Here is a 26,354-nt window from a genome sequence, read left to right as displayed (position 1 = left end):
TTGTCCTGCTCTCATACAGCTAACATGGGCCTGAGACTGACATTCATAAAACAATAAGATGACAATTTTTACTCTAAATATTATTTTCAGGTGTTCAATGATATTAAGTGCAGGCATGTATCACAACCTGTTTCTGTAATTATATTGACTTCTACATAGTAATGGGTGGTAACCTGATAAAGGTACCAGCTTAATCAATGGGAGCCTAAACTACTACAGAGTTTGTTTCTAATTAAAGTTAAATATATTCTACTTTTATGAACTGAAAAAGAGTATACTCAAAAAATACATTTCTAGATTTTCTTTTTCCTTTCATGATGATGTTCACAGAAAGTTTCTCAGCTCCTAGTTCAGCATGCAGTAATAAACAAATCCAGAACAATAGTTTTATTTAAAATGAATTATTGCATTAATTAATCACTGATTTCTAATTCCTGCTCTGTGACTAAATCTTTTCTCCTCTTTCAATTACTAAAAGAACTTACTTCCCGCCCTCCCTTCCTCTCTTCCTTCCTCTCTCCCTTCCCTACATTATTTTTTGTCTTCCTTCTGACTATGATACTTTATCCATACTTTCAGCGCTGTTTTTTTACTAGCTGATAAGAAGAGCAGCTGTTTTAGGTATTCTGGTATATTTAGGTATTTAGGTATTCTGATAGGTTTATCTATTTTCCTGAAATATATAATAATATCCTTTTGTAACATATAAATGTAAAAATAATCTATTGCATTTATACTTTAAAGATAATATTAGGTCATAGCAAACAGCTATTAATCTCTGACCCTCTTACCCTAAACATAGCTATAAACACAATTCTTAATTTAAATGATACATGGAAATCTGTTTTACCACCATCAACTATTTGTTATACCTCAATATCTCTCTATATTAGTTCATCTGTTTCTTTCTCCTCCAAATTTATGACATTACTACTTTTGCTTTTATATTAACAAGATTCTTGTATTCTATTTAACCATAATAAACAACTTAGATACAGTATTCTTTTAAATTTGAAAAGTAAAAACAGGATGGATAACATTTTAACTATGCAACTGTTATTCACTGCACAGCCAAATAAGCTCTCCAAGTTACACATGCTTCTTCCCAAGGAGACACAGAATCCCAAAATGAAATTCATATGGACTTTCTTTCTTGTGCATCACATGTCAGCGCTTTAGTACCAAGCTACACCTCAACACCTTTCTTACTTCTTGCTCAAAATCAAGCTACCTTTTAGTCAGTTTCATATTTTGATCATTTTTTGTGTGTTTGTTGGTTTTCCTTCCTGAAATTTCCATTTGATGTCCCCGTATCCCTAATTAGGGGAAGAAATATTTCCTGTGACTGTGATATCCCAAATATCTTCCAGTTCTATTACAGCATTCCTGCACATTGCTGTTTTCACCCTCTCTTACAAATTAGAAGCTTCTATTTGAATTATAACTTCTTTCATACAAATATTTGGGGTTTCCTTAGTGTTTCTGATTGTATTTTAGCTTCTCTTGTTCCTTTCCAGATGCCCCTGTCCTTTGCTTACAATTGGTCCATTTCTTTTCTGCATGGCCTCATTCTAATTCCTTCAGTTCATAGTTCTTTCTAACCAGTTATGGTATCATCTTTCTGCATTTTTTCTCTTCATTTTGTTTAATAATGCCTGACAATAATCTCTTCAGAATATGTATATGAGAGCTAAACTTTGTGAGCCCATGTAACAGAGCTCTTGATTCTGTTTGCATACTTTATACATGGCTATAAAATTCTAGATTTAAAAATTTTTTTCACAAAACGTTAAAGTAGTATCCATTTTGTGCTCTCATCTGAGTTGCTGATGAGCAATCTGATACTGGTCTTATTTTTTTTTTTGTAGCTAGCATTTTTTAACAACACTTTAGGAATAATTTATTACAGCAGAATTACTAGAGAAAGGCAGACTTCACATGTTTTTAAGGTAAAACAACTACTTATATTATGAATTTTACATGTGCCTAAAGCCTTTGTACTATTCTTTTCTTGCAAAAATGTCCAATACCAACTTAAGGTATATACAATGCCCATACTTAAGCCATATTTTTGGATAAGATGTAGATATTTTCAAAGCCTTCTATAAATATATAACTTGATAGAATGATAACATAATCCATTGGCATTTGCTAAGTACCTTACCAAGTGAATTCAACATTAGGGATCTATAATTAAGGAAAAATTTCTTTCCCAGTGAGAAGGAACTTAGAACATTTATAAACATTAATCTACTACCCATCAACACTCTGAGTAGTTAGGATACAGTGTTCAAGCAACATAGTCTTCAAGCAGGGCAGCCAGGCAAATGGACAAAGGAAGGGTGACACTGAAAGTATGATTACGGTACAGAGCCTGAGTGTTAACACAGAGAAGAGCTTGAAGATTGGATTCAAGGTCCAGCTCTATTTACTTAGGGAGAAAGATTAGGGTGGGAAAATTAGGGTGGGAGTTTAAGCAATGCACTCTGAAATCAGCAGCTTGGTTTCAAACTCCTCCTTAAGGTTTACATAATCTTAAAAAGCTATTCAAACTTCCCAGAGGAAAAATGAATTTATATATGATGTCTAATATAATTCTCAATGTATAGTATCCATGCTATAAAAGTTAGCCATTTTTGTTACTATCGTCATTACCATTTAATACTTGTGCAGCCTTGACCGAGAGAAACTCTTATGATCAGTAATCGGGGAACACTGAAGTAATAGTGATTTCTGTGTGACAGGATTTCGAATGAATGTCCCACGTAATATACACAATTCTTCGTAAATGCTATCATATAGGACCTGTGTGCCAATGGAAATTCATTAGCACTGCTTTTATTGACACATTTCAGAAACACTGTGGGCACAGTATTACGCTGTCACTGTTGACACCACACCATTACACGCGTAACGAAGACATTCCTTCAAGGCAGAAAGTATCACCCGCACACAGGGCCTCATGTTCTTGAATAAAACGATCCAAACAATCAAATTAACCTCAAATGTGTTTCAAGTTGTAAAACACTGAGTCGTTAACCTTAACAGTGTCAGCATTCTCTTACTACAAAACTCACCTAAATGAATGTCCAGGGAAATAGCGAAGAGTACAATTCAGGTGGAGTAATGGACTAAAAACATTGCCGAAGACTGTGAGAGGGAATCACCCTGAGGGCCCTGAAAAGGATTAAGTAACCCGAAAGAGTGGGGAACAAAGGGAAATTTATGCAAAAGCTTCCAGGAGTGACAACTTTATGCACATTTCTCACAGTAGCAATTGGCTATCATGGCTGAAGTTGAGCTTAACAATGAAGAAGACCTGTGAAATTCTGGGCGTACTTCTGTTCATGGTGTAATAGTATTTATTGCAAATTTGTCAATCTCTCCATCTGTACAATGCTGACAATAATCTTTACTTAAACAACACAGCTTAGGTAATTTTATCAGACAGGAATGAGAGGCCCACAAATATATAAAATAACTGAACAAATCAAGGCATTATTGTTATTGTGACTAAGAAAGTGGAATTATCTAAACCAATCTGTACACTTGTGGAAATTGCTCCCATGTTAGGCTTTTAGGAATCAAGTAGCATGAAAAAGACACTTAAGAATTCTTTTTGGAACCAACAAAGGAAAAAATCCTTACTGGTCACAACTCCCATGGTGTTGCATAATAGAGAATATTTTCATTCTACTGTATGTCATTTCCTATCCAATACGGTCACATAGAAGAAAGAGATAAATGTATATTAATTAGTTTTCTGAAGTTGGGTGATTTATGAAGTATTTAGTGTCCAAGAACAAGAAACAAACAAGGTGTGATGGTTATTTGAAAATTTGACCTATTTTGCTATGCTTCTCAATACTTTTAATAATGCTTGGAAGAATTAATATAATACTTATATCTTTATATATACAGATACACATAAATACTCAGAAATACATCTATATATATATATATACATGCATATATATAAAGTGAACAAAGATATGTTTATGTTCTTTAATACTGTAGCTCCTCAGAGAAGATATCATAAATATTCTAATGAGATGATCATAGCTAAAATTTACCGAGTAATTATGTACCAAGAACTGTACAGAGCTACCATCTCTTTCTATAAATATGTTTTGATATCAGGTAGCCTAGAAATTCTCAATTTGGAAAACTACTGTTCTCCAGCTAGAGATTTGTTCTCTAGCTGGAGACTTTTTGGTCTCCACAAACATAGACAGAAAGATCACCATACAGGCATTGAATGGGCAGAAGCGAGAGATACAATTAGCTAGTCTTCAAAGCACAGGACAACCTCTTATAACAAAAATGAACTGGCACAAAATGGAAATAGGGCCAATGTTTAGAAACCTTTGTATAATACTCAACAAAATATTGAGGCAGATGCTATTATAACTCTTACCTTACAGAGGAGAAGATTAAGGAAATTAAAAAACAAAATTTTTAAGACAGAATAAAACATGCTGGGTATGATGGCACATGCCTGTAATCCTAACACTCAGGAGGCTGAGGCAGGAGAATTGCTGTGAATCTGAGGCCAGCCGGGGCTACATAGTGAGTTCAAGGACTACCTGGGCTACGTGGTGGGACACTACTCAAAAAAAAAAAAAGAGTATGAAACAGAGGTAGAATCAAAGCCAGAAAGTATGGTTCCAAAAGCCATGCTCTCATTCACAAATTCATTTGCGTTAAAAAAATAAAAGCACACCTTGCTTTAGGAAGAAGCCAATATATTCTTACAATATGAATCATAGGGAATTCATAGAAATAACAGTTAAATTCCAACTTTATGTTCACAATAGGATTTTACCTATTTTCCCAATTAAGAGTACTGAAGTTCCAAATAAGAGGGGAAATAACTGAGCTGTTTCTAAGTAAACATTTATTCAAATTTCAGGTATGTTCTATCATTGCTGCCCAGAGATGGGAAACTTGCTTTGAAAAGTGCTAATGAGAGCTGAAAGTTACCTTCAAGAAGTTATGCATATTTCAGGAGAAATAAAAGTCATTACGCATTCTCTCTAAAGATGATACAATCTCAAACTGTCAAAACCCCAAACTCCTCTACATATATTACATATAAATGCCATCATTTTAAAAGCTCTTTCCATTTTTTCTTCTAAATTAGCTTAGTGGGCCATAGTATTACAGGATCTTGGTTTGGCCTGTGAATAATGTGACAGGTAATTTCTCTACTTCTTGCTTGTAGTTAAGTTTGACTGCAGATATGGAAAACAACTTTTATGACTTTGGTGGTAAAAATAAATGTTCTGTAAGCCATACAGAGCCAGGTTCTCGACAGCTAGCATAAATTATTGCATACTGAATTTATATCTTCCAATAAATAATTGTTAAAAACTAGGGAGATTTTATATTAATGTATACTAAAGTATTTCCTCAAAACAAATGGATAATGTGGGTGATAATCTAAACATACCTGTATTGTTACTGGATGGCAGGGTTTTTTAAACACAATCTATCTGGGTGTTCTCAAAAGATGAATAGTAAATAAAATTTAAAATTGGGAACATTAATTCTAAGGATTAAATTGTTCATATGGTGAAGAAAACGGAAACACTCACAAGCTGTCACACTGGTAATAGTCTGTCGCTGTCTCTGCGATGGATGAGGACATGCCCGCTGTGAGAGTCCACGGTTGCAAGTAACATAAAAATTCTCTCTCATATAGCATAATTTAGCTTAGTTCAGTTTATAATGATCATGATTAAATCTAAACTATTATAAGTAAGCCACCATCTGGAACGATAGCAAATCAAGATTCTATTTTCTATGATGACCAATCATGAAAAGCTTATGCAGACTTCTAGTTTGCAATGTTGTCTAGTAATGTTATTGGATAATTATGCAGACCAATGAACCTAGCTGACTGGAACATAAACAAATGTACAGTATGTCATTTGGAAATACGTTAGTATAATTTATCCAGGCCTCCTGATCCAAGCTGCTAATATTATTCTAAAAGAACAAGATTGAAACTTGTTCTGAGATGTTTTGATTATATATTAAAAGACATTAAAAAGAGGTAGACAAGGGATAAAAAGGTTAGGCGTTTTATATGTAGTTTATAGAAACAAGAACAATTTCATGAATTAAAGAATAATAACATGAATAAATAACCTACAAAATCAATTCCTAAATAAACAACCTTTGGTTCACGTTATCACTGAAAAATTTCATCTTACTGTTACATAGTGAGTTTTGTTTCCCCACATGATACTGAAGTCCCAAACCACTGTATCTATAAATGTAATAATATTGGCAAAGAGGATCTTTCCAGATGACTATGAAAGAGTTTTAAGGGTTGCTTCTCTAAATGACCAAGATTTTATAAAAAAGGAGAAATTTGTAAATCAGAACAGAAATAAAGGAGAACAATACCTGAAGCTTAAATTAACCCAAGAAGTTTAAATGAACACAGACCAAGAAGTGACAAAAATTGTTGGCCAATCACCAAATTCGGAAGCAAGGAACAGATTCTCTCTCAGAGCCTTCAGAAGCAGTGAACCCCACCTTCCAACCTCTGTGTCAGACAGCGCTCTTCCAAAGTGTAAAATGGTGAGCTTTGTTGTGGGAGTCAAGTTTGTGGTTCTTTGTCATGGAAGTTACAAGAAACTCAGGTCCTATTAAGGATTGATCCGTCTCAGTGTACAATTTTGTAGTTGTACACCTGGGGTACAAATGAGGATGTAAACTTGATTAGAAAAAGAAAACCTCCCTTCAATTAGTACACTTACTATTAGGAAAAAAGAAACAAAACAAATAACTTTAAGGCATTAACTTCTTAGATGCAATGAGACTGATAAAGACAATAGGTGTCTTGGATAGAAAACTTATGTATTTTATGTTATCAAGAAAAATCACTGAAGCAAAAATGGAAAAATATTAAGCTGGAGAAGAGGAACAGTGTTATTATCAAAGCAGATTTTTAGGAAGTGAGTGTTCAGGTAGTTTTTGTGAAGTAATGGTGGGTTAAAATATGACAAAATTCTGAATATGAGTGAATAACAAATGGCTTGAATGTGGTGGCAATTATTAGAAATTAGATGATAGCTATTCAACAGATTTGAAGGACAAAAACTAAACTCAGCAAAAGAGTGTCTGGCAAAAATAAGAGTTAGAATTGATTGCAGTTAGAAAAAGAAAATTGCCAAGAATAATTTTAAGAATTGGAGCTTGGGTGGATAGATGGTTTATGCTTATGATCTGGGTAAGTGGTGATACTAGAAGTCTGAGTTCTGACTTTAAAAAGATGATCTCATACATAGAAACCTTTATACATGAGTACAATCAGTAGCCAATCTTGGAACTGACCTTGAATGTTACTACAGAAGAAGCACACCCATTGCCCTGGCTTTTCAACTTCCACATAGGCGTGGGGTTTGCAGATCTGTAAGACCTTTTTTCTGGTGAAATCCTTATCTCTACTTCTCATTTGACAGGTACAGCCTCAATTTTATTTTCTGTCATATTACCCTTCAGATTTATGTTTTACCTATCATGGGCATATCTATATTGCATAAATTGTCCAAGAATCTATGGCAATTTAAAAATAGGTAGATACAGATATAAATAAATATTTAATTCTAGGAAAATAAAAATTATTCAAATTTTGAGGTTAATAATTCTGTTTGATATAGCTCAGATATCTTTGTCTGTAGAAATCTGGGCCTTGGCTTCCTCTTATTGCTACTTATGGATTATGTTCACGCTGAGACGATTGAAAGACATAAATTCTTCAAGCCCCATAGATTGTAGAATGACTTTATGTTTTACTAACTATAGCATAGTATTCTGAAAGAATTTGTATTCAATGAAATTCAGTTGATGATGGTCATTAATATTTCTGAGACAGACCAAGCTTCTTTCCTATTATTATAGTATATCTCTTCCTTTCCGTTTTTCCCCTTACTAGAATACTTTTCACAAATGTAATGTCAAAACAAACATCCTTGTGCTCACTTTGGCAGCACATACCAGATATCCTCGGAAAAGTCCTAAGTCTATGAAACTGGTGGTTTTTTTTTTTTCAGTATTAGAATTATATTTTATGCGTAAAATAAGTTAATCTTATTCTTCATTTTGAGGAAAAATACTGTATGTCACATATGAAAACACAGAGAATCCATAATAAATAAAATCAGTATCATGAATAGAACCTAGATGCAGGAACCTATACCTCCTACTTTCACACTAATCCATCCACCCACCTACAGAATTTGAAGTGTTACTTTTTCTTCTGGCACCTCCTAAAAAATGATATTAGAGACTGATAGAGTGCAACGTACTATGAGTCTATTTTTCTGTTGCCTTACAGGTTAATCATACTGCGGTAGCAGCACACGCTATTTTGAAGGGCTGACATGTCCACTAGACAGAGACATTAATCATGTTGTGGGTCTCTTAACAACAGGCAACCCCTCCCAATCCTTAAACACACACGTACACCTTTGTTCAGCACTAAGGCAAATACCTATAGTTTTAAAATTGTGTCCTTGGAATCATTAAACTATGATTTATATACACTTTTAGCTCCAGTTGTTTTCATCAGCCACTCTCTTCCATGCCCGTAGGAAGGGTGGTACCCTTGTTGAAGAAGTCCTATATACTATTCCTTATAGCTGTTTAGAACAGCACATTGGGCTTACATAAGCAGTCTCTGACACTGATCACATTGCTTGTCGTACATCTTCTATTTTCCAGTTTCAACACTTCAAATGGTTGAAAGCTTCTTAAAGTTCAGTCTTCAAAGTGCAACTATGCAGAAGGATGCATGTCTTGGTAATCATAAACACAGATACCTTTATGGATGCTATCTGGTACTGATTACTACATAAATTCTTAAGCTCTTACAGTTGGTTCTCACATTAAAATTTATGCTATAATATTTCATTTTCTGTATGTGAAAGAATAGTTAAACATCGTGGTATATGCCAACATATCCAATTCAAAATACAAATTTAATACTGAATATCCATTACAAAATATTTCAACACATCAGTATATTGGTGTTAACATTAAAGAAAATCAACTAAATAATATATTGGAAGCTTTTTAATGTACACCAGAAGCAAGCAGTAACTGTAAAGAACACTCTAGTCTCTTCCATACAGAATTTGAAATGTACCAGCATTCAAGAAAATCTTTTCTCAATATATCAAGAGGATTAAAATATGAAACTTTGACCCAAATTTTATGCGGAGGCATTTATCACAGAAGAACCAGAGATAAGAACAAATGCCAAATCTAAAAATACTCCATAGAAGATTATTGTACAATAACAAAATAATAAAAGAAAATATGATATCCAATACCAATGAATAATTGTATTAACTATGAAAAATTACATGATAATCAGTCATCATTTTAAAATAATGTGAAAAATGTGTAATGCCATTTTCCACTTTTATTAGTACATGTTTGCAGTACGTGATGATTAGATTCACTGTAGGGGATTAGTACACATACGCAGCATATTTCAATTCCCTTCTATTTCTCCCCTCAAGATACCCCTTTTCTTAGCTTCAGATTCATTTATTTATTTTATAAGAACTTTTGAAGTTAATTATCATATATACAGTTTGAAAACCAGACTAATAGACCAAAAAACATATAAAACATGTAAGACAATTATAACTAAGTCAAGGTACAGTTTTAGAAACATTGTCCACATTAAATTACAATATCGTTTTTTTTCCTGTTATTTTTTACTTTGATAGATAGACGGATGATTGATTGATAGATAGATAGATGGATGGATAGATATAGAGATAGACATAGCGAGACAGAGACAGAGATTTTCATATAAAAGAAACCATGTGCCATTTAAGCTTGGCTTCTCAGTTACTTCATTTAACTTTCGTCTCAAAGGCACCCATTTTCCTACAGATGATTCAAATTTATCCTTTTAATGGAAGAGTAGTACTCCATTATGTATAAATATCATATTTAAAAAATAACTAAAATCAGTTATATACAAAATATTAAAAATTTGATTAAATATAAAGAAAGAAAGAGAGAAGACTTAGAGTTTGTAAGCACATAATAGCTATGATGAAAATACAAATAAAATTATACCCATGCATTCATTCATATTTTTATTTAGCAAGTGTAAAATAACAATAACTCTATTTTAAGAAAAGTAGAGCTAGTTGGCCTTTTTGTGTATATTATTTTGTGTATCCAGTTTCTCACTGCAAAACAATTTAACTCCTAAGGCTGCCAACAGAGTATAAAAAACTTTCATTATGTTAATGGATTTCTTTCTTTTTTTCTCAGTGTTCTGCCACTGAATTAGATCCATAATCCTAAAGGAATTTAGGATTCCTTGCTTTCTTTTTATTGTTTTAGTATACAATTTACATGTTTTCCATGAAGATTCAAACAAATGAATTCTATAATCCTCTTTTAAAAACTATTCAAGGACATTTCTTTGCTCAAAACGTTTAGTATATTTTCTTATACCAAATATGTAATACCCACTCTTATTTATTTTTCACAGTCATACTTGGTCAGAATTTGTAAAATGGAGTCATAACAGTGACTTAGCACTTGAAGCTTGTCCAGGGTATGTTCACAGTTCTATTAGGGATTCTTTTGCTTACAAATTTTCCTAAAATAAACTCTTGCTTAAAAACACACTTGACAAATTGTCTCTTTAACTAAAGAATCTTCATTTGTTTTAATACAACTTCTATTTATGCCCCTTTAAGCTTGACATCTTGAAAAACATCTACATATATATCCTGAATTTTTTCCCTCTCTCTGTCTCTCTTTCTCTTAAATACTTCACAGCTTCAAAAGTTGCATGTTTTAAAATACAGGTTAGGCCAACACCCACTTGAGATTCCCAGTGACTTTATAGAAATTCGATTCAGGTCTCTACTTTTCTGGGAACAAATCTTATGTAACAAATTCAAAGCTTTTGAGCAGTTTTATTCACAAATATTTATCTTTCTTACACCAGAACTTACTGTCATTTGACATACGTAAAGTGCAGGTTCCAGAGCGTAGGCACTTTCCATCTGTAAGTCTTTCGCTTCTTAAATCAACACAGACAAATGTGATCACTAAGAAATTCTGACTCTCCTTCAGGAAATCAGGTTCTAATTACCATCATTCTAAAATCGCAGAGTTCCTTTAATAAGCAACACTCTTTCAGTGGCCTCTTCTTTAGGGAGACTATTTCTCCCCTGTGCAAGGCAAGGCCAAGGAGTGAGTAAGGAACCATTGTATGCTGGGGGTTTTAGACTGTGATGAATGGTGTAACCTGGGGAGGCTGCACGCATGTACGCAAGGCCTCTCATAGCACAGTATGGGACAGAGTCAAGGGTCGGCATAAAAGGGAATAGTTCAAGGATTAAGCACAGAGGTTTGGAGGTCAGTTCTTTTTTTGTGGGGGGGTTTCTGGTATTGGGAATCGAACCCACAACCTTGCGCTTGCCAAGCAGGTGCTGTGCCGCTGAGCTAAATCCCCAGCCTTGGAGGCCAGTTCTTCTTCAGTCAGGACATTTTTGACATGGCTGTCTCAAGAACCTGAGAACACTCAATCCCAATCCCACTCTCCCCATCAAGTTGGACAAGTAGTTGTCAAATAGGCAAGAAAGAAAATATTTTATTTAATAAGTCTTTCTAGCTTGATTTATAATACATAAGTACACACATGTTTAGTGTTTAGCTATATATGGCTTATATATGGTCTCCAGTTTTACTGTTGCCTCATACCTTATAAAGGTTGAGGAGTGTAGGGGTGATGGCTTCATGTTTGAAAAAATTACAAAAAGCATATCAGTTGAATGAGACTAAACTTCAGAGACAATTAAAAAAACTGAAAAATGGACAAAATAGTGAAGAAATAAGGGTGAAAGAAGAAAATTATGGAGAGAAAACAAGGGAGTAATAAAAAAGGAAAGGATACACAAGACCTTATATGCACAAAACAAGGTAAGGCCAGACTGACAGAGCAAAGAAGGGGAAGAAAAGAAATAGGAGAAATAGCTGAACAATAGTTGATCAAGAATCTAGAAAACAGTAGCCTAGCCATAGATCAAATAATTTCATAGGGAGAACTATGTCTACAGTTAACTCTTTTTAACTCCTTCAGTCAATGTATTGAACCTCTGTTGTGCTATTTCTTTCACTAGAGAAAAGTACAATATGTGATCAAAATATATAATAAATGTTTAAATTTAGAAAGTTTTTAAAACAAAAGATACATTGCCATTAATACCATCAAAATATTCATTCTTACTTTAAACACACTTATTCCACTATTCTTCCCACTTTTTTTTTTTTTGTTTTTTTGTACCGGAAACCAAACTCAGGACCTTGTGCTTGCCAGACAGTTATGCCCCTGAGCTCTACCCCTGGCCATCTTCCCACTTTCTGAAGCAATTCTAGAAACCCTCCTTTGGGAGTATATTTACAATTTGTGAAAAAAAATCAGTGAATGCTGCTGTTGAGTGCCACTCAACAGGAAGGCAAGCTCATAAAAACATTACTGTGTGTCCTCCATCACCTTATTCACCAGGAATGGTTCTGTGGGAGTAGCAACTTTCCCTAAAGTCCAAGTGATAACAAAAGGTAAACACTGCGAATTGATTCAGGACACTGAGGCAGCCATGGCAATATAACTAAACCCACTTATGAAAGAGGACTTCCCAACCTGCTTCAGAAAGTGGCAAGATCTATGGGTTAAGTGTGTTCAAAGTGAGGAGGAGTATTCTGAAAGGGATTAATGAAAATGTATCTTTTACTATATTTTGAAAAATTGAAACAATTACTATATTTTTTGATTATGCCGTGTAAACTACATAGCTTCAGTGATCAATATTATTTTAAAAATCAATGAATCAATACGGCATTTTTTTTTTAGTGCATCAGAGAGAATCTGTACCATTCTCATGTGTGGACTCATGATTTTTAAGACAATCTTCATACCAAGGAAGCTTCTGATCTTATTTGGCCATTTGGATTGTTCAGTCCTGAACTAGTAGGAGTCTTCAAGCCAGTGAAGCCAATGACCTTGTAGACCTGACACGATTTGTGTGGTCAGTATAGAGACACACAGTGCCATAAAGTCAATGTCCTTATTTTACCATGAGCATAGACCCCACAAATATCAACATAACATGTTTTCATAATTAGGATTCTATGTAAAGTTTTTATTGCTATCCACAAGGAATTGTTTCTGGGATCCATCTTTTACAACAAGATAACCAAACTGAAATCTCTTCTATAAAGTGGCACAGTATTTGTGTATAACATATATGTATCCTTTAGTCTACTTTAAATCATCTTCAGACTGCTTATAATGCCCAATACAGTGCAGATGGCTGTATTGTTTTAAACTATATACTATGTTGTTTACATTTATTTTGCTTATATTTATTTGTAAGTAAATTATTTATTGTTTACAATACAACACTGTATTGTCAAAAATAATATAAAGGAAATAATGTACATGTGTAATATATACAATCATTTAAACTATGGATCTCTATTTGTTGAACTCTCAAATGAAAATCTTAATGATACCAAGGGGTATATAGATTGATATAGGTATAGATAGATAGATATAGATATAGATAAAGATGATATAGATAGAGGTAGAGATAGAGATAGAGAGAGAGATTAGAGATAGAGATAGATAGAGATAGAGATAGAGATAGAGATAGAGATAGATAGAGATAGAGATAGAGATAGAGATAGAGATAGAGATAGAGATAGAGATAGATAGAGATAGAGATAGAGATAGAGATAGAGATAGAGATAGAGACACAGATCTGTCTTTCAGCAGAACTCTCCCAGTCATGAAAATCAGGGACAAAAGCCTCATGAAAAAAAATCAAACACAGCTTCATCCCTATTAAGATTTATATAAAAGCCAAGACTTTCATGGAAAGAAATAGTGATCTTTCTAAGCCAAGTAGCCTTGACTTTAAGCTGTTTTTTACCATTTATATTTATGAGACTCCATAAATGTTGTGTCTTTCTTTATAGTTCATAGAAACACATTTGCTTATCATCAAAAAGAGGAAGAAGTCATAAGCCTCTGTGTGTGTTAGCTGTGAAATCACCATGGAAGATCCACAATTACACGCACAAATAAAGGAAGATGGCAAAGCTGTGAAGGTGAGGGAAGGGACGCCATCCACTCATGGCCATAGTCGTCATCAACAGTTCTTGAGCCCCAGATATGCCATTTTCTTCTGGAGTTCGTTCCTCCAGCATATGGGCACCAAAACTGCTCTTAACATTTTAATTATACATTTAAACATCATCTAACTTAGTTCCTCAAATGTTTTTATATTTAAGAATATACTATTCAGAGAATTGTGGGAGTATCATTGTCCAACTTGTCCAACTCCTTATTTTCTAAAATTAATTTGGAAATAAAATTAAAAATTAGGGGATGGAGTAAATGTAGCATATTAAAGCTGTTAGCTTTTATATTATATATAGAATAATTACCAAAGGAAGAAGAGATAAGCAAAATCATCATCGTGTCATTGTTTTTTTAAGTTTGGTAATTTTACTTTATTCCCCTTAAGTCTTTTTCTGAATAAGCCTGAAGCATTTTAAAGCAAACCTCAAGCGTCATCATATCATTTTATTTATAAATACTTTATTATGTATCTATAACAGGTCACTTATTCTCTGAAAGATATCTTTAAACGGCCACCAGGGCAATATCATATCTGCGCAAATAAATGTAAACAATTTAATTGCATAGAATTCCTTGTCTAAATGCAATTTTTCTCACTTGTCTTGAAGATATATTTATTAGATTTGGTTTATTCAAATAAAAACATCACCTTCAGACTCCCACCTCTCCTCATCTGTCATCTCTCCCCCAGTGTAAAATCACGTTTATCCTGTAGATGCTCAGAACATAACATTTGATTTTATCTGGGTTTTTGACCACCACCTTGTGGTGATGCTGACCGTGTTTCTCTGTCTCCTTAGTTCCCGCTCACTTGTGCTTACATGTAGAGACTTGATAGTTTAAGATTTTGTGCTTTCTCTTTTGTTATTAAAATAGTTTCTACTAAGGAAACATAGCCAAAATACTGTGCTTAAGGTCATTTTTAAAAATTAGTTTCTCTTGAAGATTATACCACTCCCCTGATACAAGCTTTACATTGTCAATTTTGTATTTTATTTTCAATCTATTGTCTTTTTGGACTGAATCTTCATGGCTTCAAAGAAAAGGCAGAAATGGGCTGGGGATATAGCTCAGTGGCATAAGTGCCTGCCTGGCAAGTGCAAGGTCATGAGTTCAATCCCCAGTACCGCCGGGGGGGGGGGGAAAAAAGGTGGAAGTACAGGGAGGGGAAAAAGAAGGAAATTGAAATGTGTTATGAATATATATCAGTCCCTACAGTGAATGTAATCATTATGTATTCAAACATGTACTAATAAAAGTTTAAAAAAACACAAAACAAAATCAAAACCATACAAGCAGATATATTACTTGAGGTTATATTTCTATTTCTACCTTTTTCCTAAGGTCTTCTTTTTTCATACAGGCTAGCAATTAGTTATTAGCTTTTGCTGTATTTTTTCCTAGTTCCATTTTGAAAATACTGTGTGACCATGAGTGTATTTGTTTGTATTGTCAACATCTCTGTTTTATATGTGAGGAACTTTATCATAAAAATATTTCTTTATCTTACCTTTCTTATACCTTAACAACCTTGTCATATATCTTACTCTTTTCTGTAACTTTCTAATGTATCCTACAGATATTAGATATATTTCACTTCTTATTAACAAGTAGTTCTACTGTGCTTGAATTTTAATTTTGCCATATAATAAGTGAGTGTCTTTGACCAAGTTTTTAAAAATGCTTTATGTCTCAGTTTCCTCATCTTCGATGAAAGTAGTAATAAAAGATACCCTAATAGGTGGTAGTAAAAATACAAGAACTACATTAACTGAGTTAATATGTTTTAGCAACTTGGAAGACAATAATGCCTGGTATATAGGAGTATAAAATAAAATTTTCCTTGATATCCTTCTGCCCCTATCACTTCACTCTATATTAGAGCTCCTCTTAGTCAACATCATCTGCCCCACTGGTTAGAGGTTAACAAATTAGAAAAGCCCATTGAATCAATTAATGAAGGAATTAATATGCAAAATGTTATATTTTAATTAAAAATTTGGGAGTGTATATTTATTGGCCAACGTTTTGATGTAAAACTAAGGCCTGTTCTCTGTACATTGGTGTACTGAATAAAATCTGACTATTTCTTTCCTGCCTTGTATATGATGCACATTTAAATTTGCTTTTTATTTAGCTTGGAAGTTTTAGAAATATTTAGGAAGTACTGAATATAGAACGCACCCACACTAATAGTAATTTATCACAATTTTTGAGATTTGTCTGCTTCACTACACTCGACTTTTAGTATCAGCCCACCTTTTACAGTGCTATTAATGTAGCTGTGTTAAAAGTAATTTTTTCAAACTCATGTTTCAGAAGCTTTTGTTTTGTTTCATTTTGTTTTGTTTTTTCTGCACCGGGAACCGAACTCATGACATTGCTCTTGCCAGGCACGCGCTGTGCCGCTGAGCTAAATCCCCAGCCCCAGAAGCTTTTGTAATAAGTAAATTACTTAATCCTGAATAGCAAATTTAAAAGGCCTAGATAGGTCTGATAATATTCCTTACTGCAGGCAAGAATACTACTGAGCCTCGGAGAAAACAAGCGTGTACCAATTCAAAAATGATCTCATTATTATGAGCTTCAAGGATCCTTGAACTTTAGTCCGGCTGTTTTAAAAGAATAAAATACGACAGGTATGTTAAGGGAAAGTGGAGTGAACTTCTATTATACAACTTGTTTAATTGTTTATATAATCATGTCCCAAATTAAGCTGCGACCTCATGGGGAGAAGTGGCTGTCTCTATCTTTACGTGTTTTTTTAATTATTTCTCACATAGTGCCTGGGTTACAGAAAGTGCTTAATAACTGCTGGCTAAAAAGATATTTGAGTTTGAATTAACATATATCTTAATAAATCATGAGAGATTGCCTCATATACTTGACTGTTGTCAAGTATTATACAATTATAATAATTAAAAATATCAAAAACATCATTAAAAATTGTCTCCCTTGTAACAGTGATGATCACAAGATATGCTCTCAAAAGAGTATCAGAGTCAAAACATAGTATGGATCCAAGATGTACGCTTGAATCCAATGGTGATAGCAATTCAGAATAAATGTTCTTATTTAGAATTCAAAGCAAGGACAACTGCTGTGGGAAATCTGTCCTCCTTGCAGTCATTTCAAAATATTAGGCGATTTGAAGTATGATCCTCTGAATTATCCATCTGAGTTTTAAGAGTTTCTCTAGTCTTTGTTTTTGTTCAATATCTGTCTCATATTTCAATTTCTTGTGTTTACTCCTCAGGCTCTTGGAAGCATACAGCAACTTTAATAGCACTCCCTGTGTGACAGGCATTTCATACATTGTACAATCAAAGCTTTTCAAATCTGCTCTATAACTGTTGATTTGTTGATTGGGGTTTAACCTTCTTGTCTAAAAAAAATGGCTCTGAAAAGCAGAATTCTGTGTAGACACACAGTCTATGAGAGTGTTACATTTTCTACTTCATGTTATTTGTCAGATAGATAGGATGGCAATACCCGTAGATGGCCAGAAAAGACACACAGAGGCGTATCCGGAATCACATCTCAAATCCTCGAATAAGTGGCAAAAATGAACACCGCATCGGATAGTATAAAACTGAATTAACTAGTTTACACCACATATACTTCCCCAAATCACGATTTCTCCAAGTCTGGAGATCCTCAGCGTCCCTAAGATTAAAACTATTTTCACTCTACACTTGTAATTGTATAACGTACAAAAAAGTTATTAACATGTATTCAGATTCCACATTGAAATTAACCTCCAAGAAATCAACATTTGGCAAGTTTCAAAGTAGTTTCAAAGAGAAATATGTCACTGTATTAGGAGAATTTAAGCCAGGTTTTCTCCATACATTTCCATCAAAACAAAATATAGAAAAGACTAAGTGTAGAAAGAAACACAGAAATGAAATTTCAGTTTGTCTAGTTAGGCATGTTAGCATGTTCCTATAATATTATAACTCAGGAGGCTGAGGCAAGAGAATCATTTGAGCCCAAGTGTTTGATGTTTGAGGCCACCATGGCCAGACTCCGTCTCAAAAAATGTAAAGAAAATAAAAGACTGCAGAGCCCATAGTCTTTATAAAACTTTTCCATAGTTTTCCATAGTTTTAATAAAACTGCTGTCTTTTATCCTTGTCTTGACAATTCTTTGATCAAAATAGAAAGAACCTAGAAACCACCTCCAGAGGAGACTCCAGCACCCTAAAACCCACTAACAGAACTGCATCAAAGTCATCTAGCTTTTTAAAAAATTTTTTTAATACTTATGCTACTTTGATTCTGTACCTAAATGACAATGAAATAATTATGCCATGATTCCTGCTACAAAACTACTGCTATAAAAATTACAATATCCCTGATTCTCACTATTATAAACATGTGAAATGTTCTATTATAGAGGTAAATTGAGTATAAAATAGCAATCTTCAAGTAGAAAAGCACAAAATATAGTTGAACAGAGTGAGGAACCTTATCTCCAGTTTGTGGTAAGTTTGCTTGGTGTGAATTGATCTTTTGATGTACATACTAACAATGCAAACCCTCTGACATGCTCTATAGAGAACAGAGATACCGATCTGGAACACAAATTATGTGAAACAGCTGGTAAGTGACAGAAGAAATGTACAGTGGACCATCAACCTGTCATAAATATTACACTCTTAATCAGAAAACATCTGTCTTTTCCTTTACTTTGCAGCAATCTCTGCATTGTATTTAATGTGTATAGAATGCTTCCCCTAACAGGTGCAAAAGTGTTTACAAATTTAAACCTTATTTAAATGAGGCTTACAACCAGAGATGTTTCAATTAACAAGGCAGTATCTTATAAAAAATGATGATATTAACACTTGGCAAATCCATAGGTTATTTTGTATTAGTGAAATTTAGTTGCTGGAAAATTAAAGTATCAGTGCCAAGAAAAGCTAAAGATGAATAGTTCTTTAAGGAATTTTAAACAATATATATTGACACCCAAAGAAACTATGGGGAACAACTTTAGGTAGGAATGTGGTGAATAGGAAATACTGGGGATAAAAGTTATAAAATGCCAGTTATCATTAAAAAATAGAACAAAAATAAAACAAATGATGTCCCATATATCCACAAAAATTAATCTCTATGGCACTAGGTTATTTTTCTACAGCTCGATTTTCCCCATTATCCCAATCTAATTGTTGAAACTGAATATGAAACAGTCTCTCTTATCCATGATTTGGTTTCCTGGTTTCTTTCCTAGCAGTAAACCATGGTCAAAAATATTAAATGGAAAATTACAGAAATAATTTATAAAGCATAAATTACATGCAGTTCTCAGTAGTGTGGTGAAATCTTACACCATCCTCCTCTGCTCTGCCCAGAACGTGAATTATCCCTGTATGCCATGTTTCCACGCTATCTATGCTCCCTCTCAGTTAGTCACTTAGAAGCCTTCTCAGTTATCAGATTGACTTTTATTCTATCATAGTGCACGTGTTCAAATAACACTTATTCTTATTAATAATGGCCCCAAGGTACAAAAGTTATAAAACTGTCAATTTTAGTACAGAATATTGTTATAATCAGTCCATTTTATTATTGCTCATTGTTAATATCTCACCATGCCGAATTTATAAACTAAACTTAATTGTGGGCTGGGGATTTAGCTCAGCGGCAAAAGCGCCTGCCTGGCAAGCGCAAGGTCGTGAGTTCGGTTCCCGGTACCGGAGAAAAACCAAAAAAAAAATAAAATAAAAAAAAAAAATAAACTTAATTGTGTGTTTACGTGTATGTATGTACATATGTGTAGGAGAAACCAGTATTGCAGAGTCCAGTACTTGCCACCACTTCAGGTATCCTGGGCTCTTGAATCCTATTGCCTGCAGATATTGACAGGGGGTACTGTAACGTTTCCATAATTGGTCTTTCTGGATAAAAAGTGTATAACAGAAATCCTAAAGTTTACAATATAACTGTGCAAGAAAATTCTAAATAATCTTCAAAAAATGAATACAATCTAAAATTAGCTGCTCACTTAAAATACACAGTTTCTAAATCGGAAACAACAAATTATTCACCTTAACTCATTTACTCAAAATGAATGCAAAACTGAATTCAGCCCCCATAGGGACCAGGCAGGTAACACAAGTCACACAGCCTTATACATCATGTGGCCCTCTAGGTTATTCTTTAGTTCCCAACTTTTCGTAGAAAGTCGTTGAAGAAAACATTTCTCTTACCTGCACTCCTGGACAAACAACATGGGGATTCTCTACGGAAGGGCTGGCAAGCTGCGGAGCAGTGCTCATTCAGCTGAGGCCACTGTTCCCACAAATCCAACTTTTCAATAAATAGCACAAGGTAAGCAAAATATATCGAGGGGTGAATCTTGCTACGGGCTTCTAATTTGCCATTGAAATCATGATTCAATGTCAAAGAAATATTGGGCTATCATCTATCTTGGCCATTTAGTATATTTTGTTGTCTTAGATAAGCTCATTGAGCTGAATTTCATTTCATCCTCAGCAAGAAAGGAATGGATAAACTGGGTAGGGTGGCTAATGCCTGTGACGCCTAGACCTTGGAAGGCTGAGGCAGAAGGATTGCTTTCAGTTCAAGACCAGTCTGAACTACATAGTGAGACCCTGTCTCAAAAAATAAAAACAAGGGCAACTCCCTGGGGCCCCCCTTGCATCCCTCACCCAGACAGATGCCTTCTTTCTCTCAATGGATATATTCTACTCTTGGCCTCCGTTGTCCCTGAAATGCATTCTTTGATTTTGGAGAGCATGAGCTTGTCCCAGATATCTTTCAGGTTGGGTGCTTCTTCCCCCTGTATCATTTGGAAATCTTCCACCAGGATCATTGGATGGAGACTGAAAGCTATACACCTACCTAAGACAGAGGCGCCCGATGTCTATTGAGAGCTGTTAAACAGACCCTCTGGAGAGAATCTCTGACTGCTGATCAACAACAATGACCTTCTTCAGCCGGAAGAGGCCAGAGTGGTCATCACTCATTATTCCCTCAGGGCAATTTGGATTGCTTCTTTAGAGGGGGCAATGTTGTAGGCAGCTGAGTTAGATAGAAATATTATAGGCAGTCAGACAGGGCCAGGCCCTCGAAGGAGTCAACATGGAAGACAAGATACCCTGCAAACGGAGAGATAGATACTTCTGTTTCAAGCAGAACCTCAGGACAGGGGATTGAACAGATGCACCCGCGTGCCTCCTTAGGGATGGATACGGGGACTGGTGTTTTGATGGATGGCGACTGCCCTGGGGAGTCTCTGACCCAACCCCCTATGGGAAAAGCCCCTGTTCTGTGTTTATGCCTGCTTGCTGCATTCCTTGCTTTTCCCTGTCTGATCCCGACTTCATCAATTTTACCAGAACAATTTTTGTTGGCTGACCATGGTTTTGTCCCACCTCATGCCCAACTTATGAGTTCCCATCCCCCACACACACCTTGGACCCACCTCACTTAGTGGTTTTGCTCTATAAAAATCCTTGGAAAAGATAGGTTCCCAGGGCAACCCACTCCGCCCCTCTTCTGTGGCTCTCTCCAACAGAAGCTTTCTTTCCCTCAATAAATAAAAAAAAAAAAAAGAAAAACAAAAAACAAAGGACTAGAATAATCATAGCTAACTTGCAAAAATGTTGTAAATATTAAATGAAAGAGAAGTCTAGCAGAGCATGGTGGCACACGCCTTTAATCCCAGCATTCAGGAGGCTGAGGCAGGAGGATCTTTGCAAGTTTGAGACCAGCCTAGGCTACAAAGCGAGCTCAAGGCCAGCCTGAACTGCATAGGGAGACCCTGTTTCAAAAAAATAAAGACAAAAAAAAAAAAAGAGGTTTAGAATACTTGACTGAGCAAGTGCTCAATGGGTGGCAGATACTATGTTTGTTTTGTTTTGCTTATCGTAATGTATAGATAACGCTTTTAATTACAAACAGAAACTCAGAGACCTATATAACTTGATGATTGATAGAGAAAGATTTGAAAGCTCAGGATTACTTGTTCCCTCCCAGTCCACCGAAGTATGTTCTTAAAGATTATACATAAAAATTACATTTTAAATTGCAGGGCCAGGGATATAGCTCAGCGGCACAACACCTGCCTGGCAAGTGCAAGGTCCTGAGTTCGATTCCTGTACCAAAATAAATAAATAAATAAAATGCAAGTAAATTCCTGGAAGGCTGTAATTTTTTGCCTACTTTATTAATGGAAATAGTATAAATATTTTTTCATCATGGATAATGATTTTCAATATTTACAATTCTACTTAATATTTTATAGAATTATTTATCATAGACTAACACAGAAAATAAAGGTTAATATCTGCTCTTTAGAGCAGCAAACAGCAATATTTTGTTAGGGGCAAATCCATTAAAAAATCCTCCCCATTACATCAATATTAGCAAGATCATTGATTATAAAACAGAGGAGACTCTATTTTAATTACTTTTGCAGAAATGGTAACATAATATAAACTGATTTTCATGAAGAGTTATACATTCTGAATATTACTTGAAAAATTGTTTAGCTCCTTCATACTAAACCAATTCTAACAGAGAAACTGTAGCTTTAGGAGATTCCTTGGGTACTCACACTTTCTTAGTACTTCAAAGGGCCCTGACTCTAAATCTTTCTAGCACCACATCAGATCTTCCAGCTGAACTTCATTAAATTCCATCTTTTCAACCTCAGAAGTTGACTATACTTAACAATTAAGCCCTTCCTGTTGACTGATGTCTTCTTTTCTAAATCGTTTACGAATTTCTCACAAATCTGTTGAACCCGAAATCAGAAATAATCATCATGATGACAGCCCTGGTTGGTGGGGGGTCTTTGTATGAGCTCATTGTTAACTAAACATTTACACAGATGGTTGCCATTAAGGCCTCACCACACCTTCAGAAAGCGATGTCACAAGTACACCAAAGTGCCTCATTTGTAACGCAGTTCTGAGAGAGGGTAAGTAATTTGTCTGCTAAGTGTGAGAGTCAGAACTTTAGTTCCATTTTCAGAGCCATTCCAGAGTGCTTCTCAATTCTTGCCTTAAAACTCACCCAAAATGGATTAGACATGTTTAAGCAAAAAGAGCTATTATTCAGCTTGCTACCATGACAGCAGCTGGATGGACTGGAATGGGAGAATGATTAAAGATATAAAAGATATTGAGCAGGAAATTTAAAAATGAATTATTTCTTAATATATCAATTTCTTAAAGAGCACATATTGTGTTTGCATAAAGGTAAAGACACTTTTACTCATGTACCCTATTCTAACAATAGCATATGAAAATCCTAACTGAAAAACACACAAAAAATAATTATATCTGCATTCCCCAATACTACACCTCATCACAGAAGAACTCGCCAAGAATTTCCCCTCTCAGGATATAAATGGGTGTTAGTCATACTTACCTATTTACAGGGAAACCTAAGTGGAGTTTGGGGGCAGCAGAAAAACATAAAATTAAATATTGCTAAAAGCTATTAGAAATTAAGATATTGCATTTCTAAATTTGAACCTGTGCAAATATAATTAAATATTTCTTTTCAGAAACATCTGCATTTGAGAGCAAATCAGGCTTTACTCTATTTTCCTGCCATTATTTCATTCATTTAGTAATTGCCTCTAGCAGCCTATTCCATAATGTTTCAAATGCCTCTTAATAATATATGAACAATTTCTTAAGATTAAAGGTAAAATATTCCAAAATATTTAGATTTACAGAGAAACTAACTGCAACATAATTCTGAGAGAGATTAATAGGACCTAGGCCCACCAAAACGATGAACACAGACTAATTTAGGTGAATCATACCTTCGTGATAGTCTTTGAGAGAAAGGTTTCCTTCATTAAGAAAGTAGCATCTTATTAGGCAGGTGAACCACAGGCAAACTTTGGGTATCTAGCCACAAGACTTCCACTGACACAGAGCACATTAGGTGTGTTTTCCCTCGGTCAAAGAAAGGGGAATTTACTGCATATGTCATCTATTTCTGAGAATATTGAAGATTACAATTATGTTCTGATGTTAATCCAACTACTGCAAATTTCTTGTGGCAAAGCACAGTGTGAAAATGTCAGTGACAATATAAATCTTTTTAAATTGAATTCAACACTATTGAAAATAGCTGATGTTTTCAAATACCATTACAAAGCCTCTGAAAAACAAGAATAACTCTCTAATTGAAGCCACTTTCTATAGTGACCTGTTTGGTATGAAAGATGAATGCCCATGATAAAATCAAATTCTGCACATTTGCTATATTGTGTGTGTGTGTGTGTGTGTGTGTGTGTGTGTGTGTGTGTGTGTGTGTGTGTGTGGTGCATTTGCAGAAACAATCACCTCTAGTGCACTGATGTCCTCATAAGTAAATTGCACGGTAGGAACTCCAAGATGGTTGATGAAATAGTCAGCGTCACCTTGTATCTGTACAGAACTGACATTGGTTTCTGGGCAACGAGTTCTTCTGGTACAGTTGAACTTATTTTTCTGAAAGACATAATTTAGACTGTTAATATACATTCCATTCCTCAAGTCATCTCTAAGTGGGTGCTACTCAAAATGTGTTCATGGATCAGTAGCACCATCTTTACCAAGAAGCAAGTTCAACAAGCAAAGGCCTGGATTGTACCTGTCCTCTTTGATGCGAACATTGAGGGTAGGAACAGTAATCTGTTCAAACACTTTCCTATTATCCTGATGCTCAAGGAAGCATGACTAGTACAGGCAGGAATCAACCTTTGCTTGCTGTTGTTGCTTCAAAAGTATTGTTACCATAGATTTGTTTTGACAGCAATAACTCCAGCTTGAAAATTCTGAATTTGAGTCTCTACAAACCAGCCACACAGCTAAGTGAAACCTCTGGGAAATAAAGTAAGAGTTGTGAACATTAAAAATAAGCATTAAGCAAACTGAGTGTTTATATAGTTAGTTTTGACTACAGATGCCTTTTTAAATATGTTCTTCATATATCTAGGATCTGTATGAGATGCAATAATCTCAAAGAAACATGAAAAAATACCCACTCCTGGGTAGTTGTAGTGAGAAAAATAAGACAAATAACTATAAAGATATCACATTTGATATCAGGGATATAGTGTGTATCCTGAATACATGTTTACCATTGAATCAGAACTCTGGCTCCTCAATCTTGTGCCTCTTAGGCATATTATATTTTCAAAATACTTCCAAATATAACCTATTGTTACAGACAGCTGAGTTAGATAGAAATATTATAGACAGACAGGGCCAGGCCCTTGAAGGAGCCAACATCAAAGACAAGATAAGATATCTGTGGGCCAGACCTCAAGACAAAGGACTAGAAAAACACACACTCTTACCCCCAAGGGATGGACATCAGGGATCGATAAGAGTCCCTGGCCCAACCCCTTACAGGAAAAGCCCCTGCTCTGTATTCATGGCTCCTTGCCATGTGACTTGCTTCCCCATTTGATCCCAATTTCATCAATTCTACCTAAACAATTCTCATTGGCCGCCATTTTCCCTTTCTTTGAACCCACTTCACCTAGTGGTTTTGCTCTATAAAAGTTCCTAAAAAAGACAGGATTGGGGGCAACCCACTCGGTCCCCCCTTCTGTCCCTCTCTTGGACAGAAGCTTTCTTTCCCTCAATAAATATATGCTCTTAACCTCCATCATTCCTAAGATTCATTCTTCGATTTTAGAGAACATGAACTAGTCCCAGATATCATTCAGGTTGGGAGTTTTTATTTTCCTGTATCACTATCAAATGACTTGAAAATCTGAAGTTTAATGTTAAAATGAGTTTTTCCAACCTTTTTCCACTATAGTGCTAGATGCTTAAAACATATAATAATATCTCAATACCTACTCAGTTTTGAGAACCTGATAGAAAAAATTTTACAATAAAAATTTTATCTACTGAAATGGAAAGGTAGCATGAGTGTATGGATGAGACAGGTTTTTAATGATATTTAAAAATATTTTGGGTGACTAAGCACTTTAGAAATAGAAAAGGGTCATACCATATCATCTAATTGGGAGCAACCTAATGGCTTTTCAGGATGACTTCAACTAATTTTCTTCTCATCAAAACCTACCTTTCTGAAGTGGGAGGTAGTACATGGTTACTCCTTAATATGTTCCTGATGTTTTTAGACTTCTAGAGGTTTTTGG

General features: G+C 34.8%; 1 protein-coding gene across 2 annotated transcripts in view; it reads right to left on the bottom strand.

Annotated features, from left to right (window-relative positions):
• Naaladl2 (N-acetylated alpha-linked acidic dipeptidase-like 2) overlaps positions 1 to 26,354 on the bottom strand; it is a gene marked incomplete in the record, with an annotated part of 1,228,826 nt that overhangs the window by 168,766 nt on the left and 1,033,706 nt on the right. For both annotated transcript variants that reach the window (XM_005383020.2, XM_013513456.1), the window contains 1 exon segment: positions 24,541 to 24,687. In XM_005383020.2, coding sequence (XP_005383077.2) covers positions 24,541 to 24,687 — 147 coding nt within the window.

The sequence above is a fragment of the Chinchilla lanigera genome, unplaced genomic scaffold, assembly GCF_000276665.1.
Source record: "Chinchilla lanigera isolate Chin_1 unplaced genomic scaffold, ChiLan1.0 scaffold00019, whole genome shotgun sequence".
Taxonomy (NCBI): Eukaryota; Metazoa; Chordata; class Mammalia; order Rodentia; family Chinchillidae; genus Chinchilla; species Chinchilla lanigera.
The sequence above is the reverse complement of the archived record's forward strand: the minus strand, read 5'-3'. Positions and strand labels throughout refer to the sequence as shown.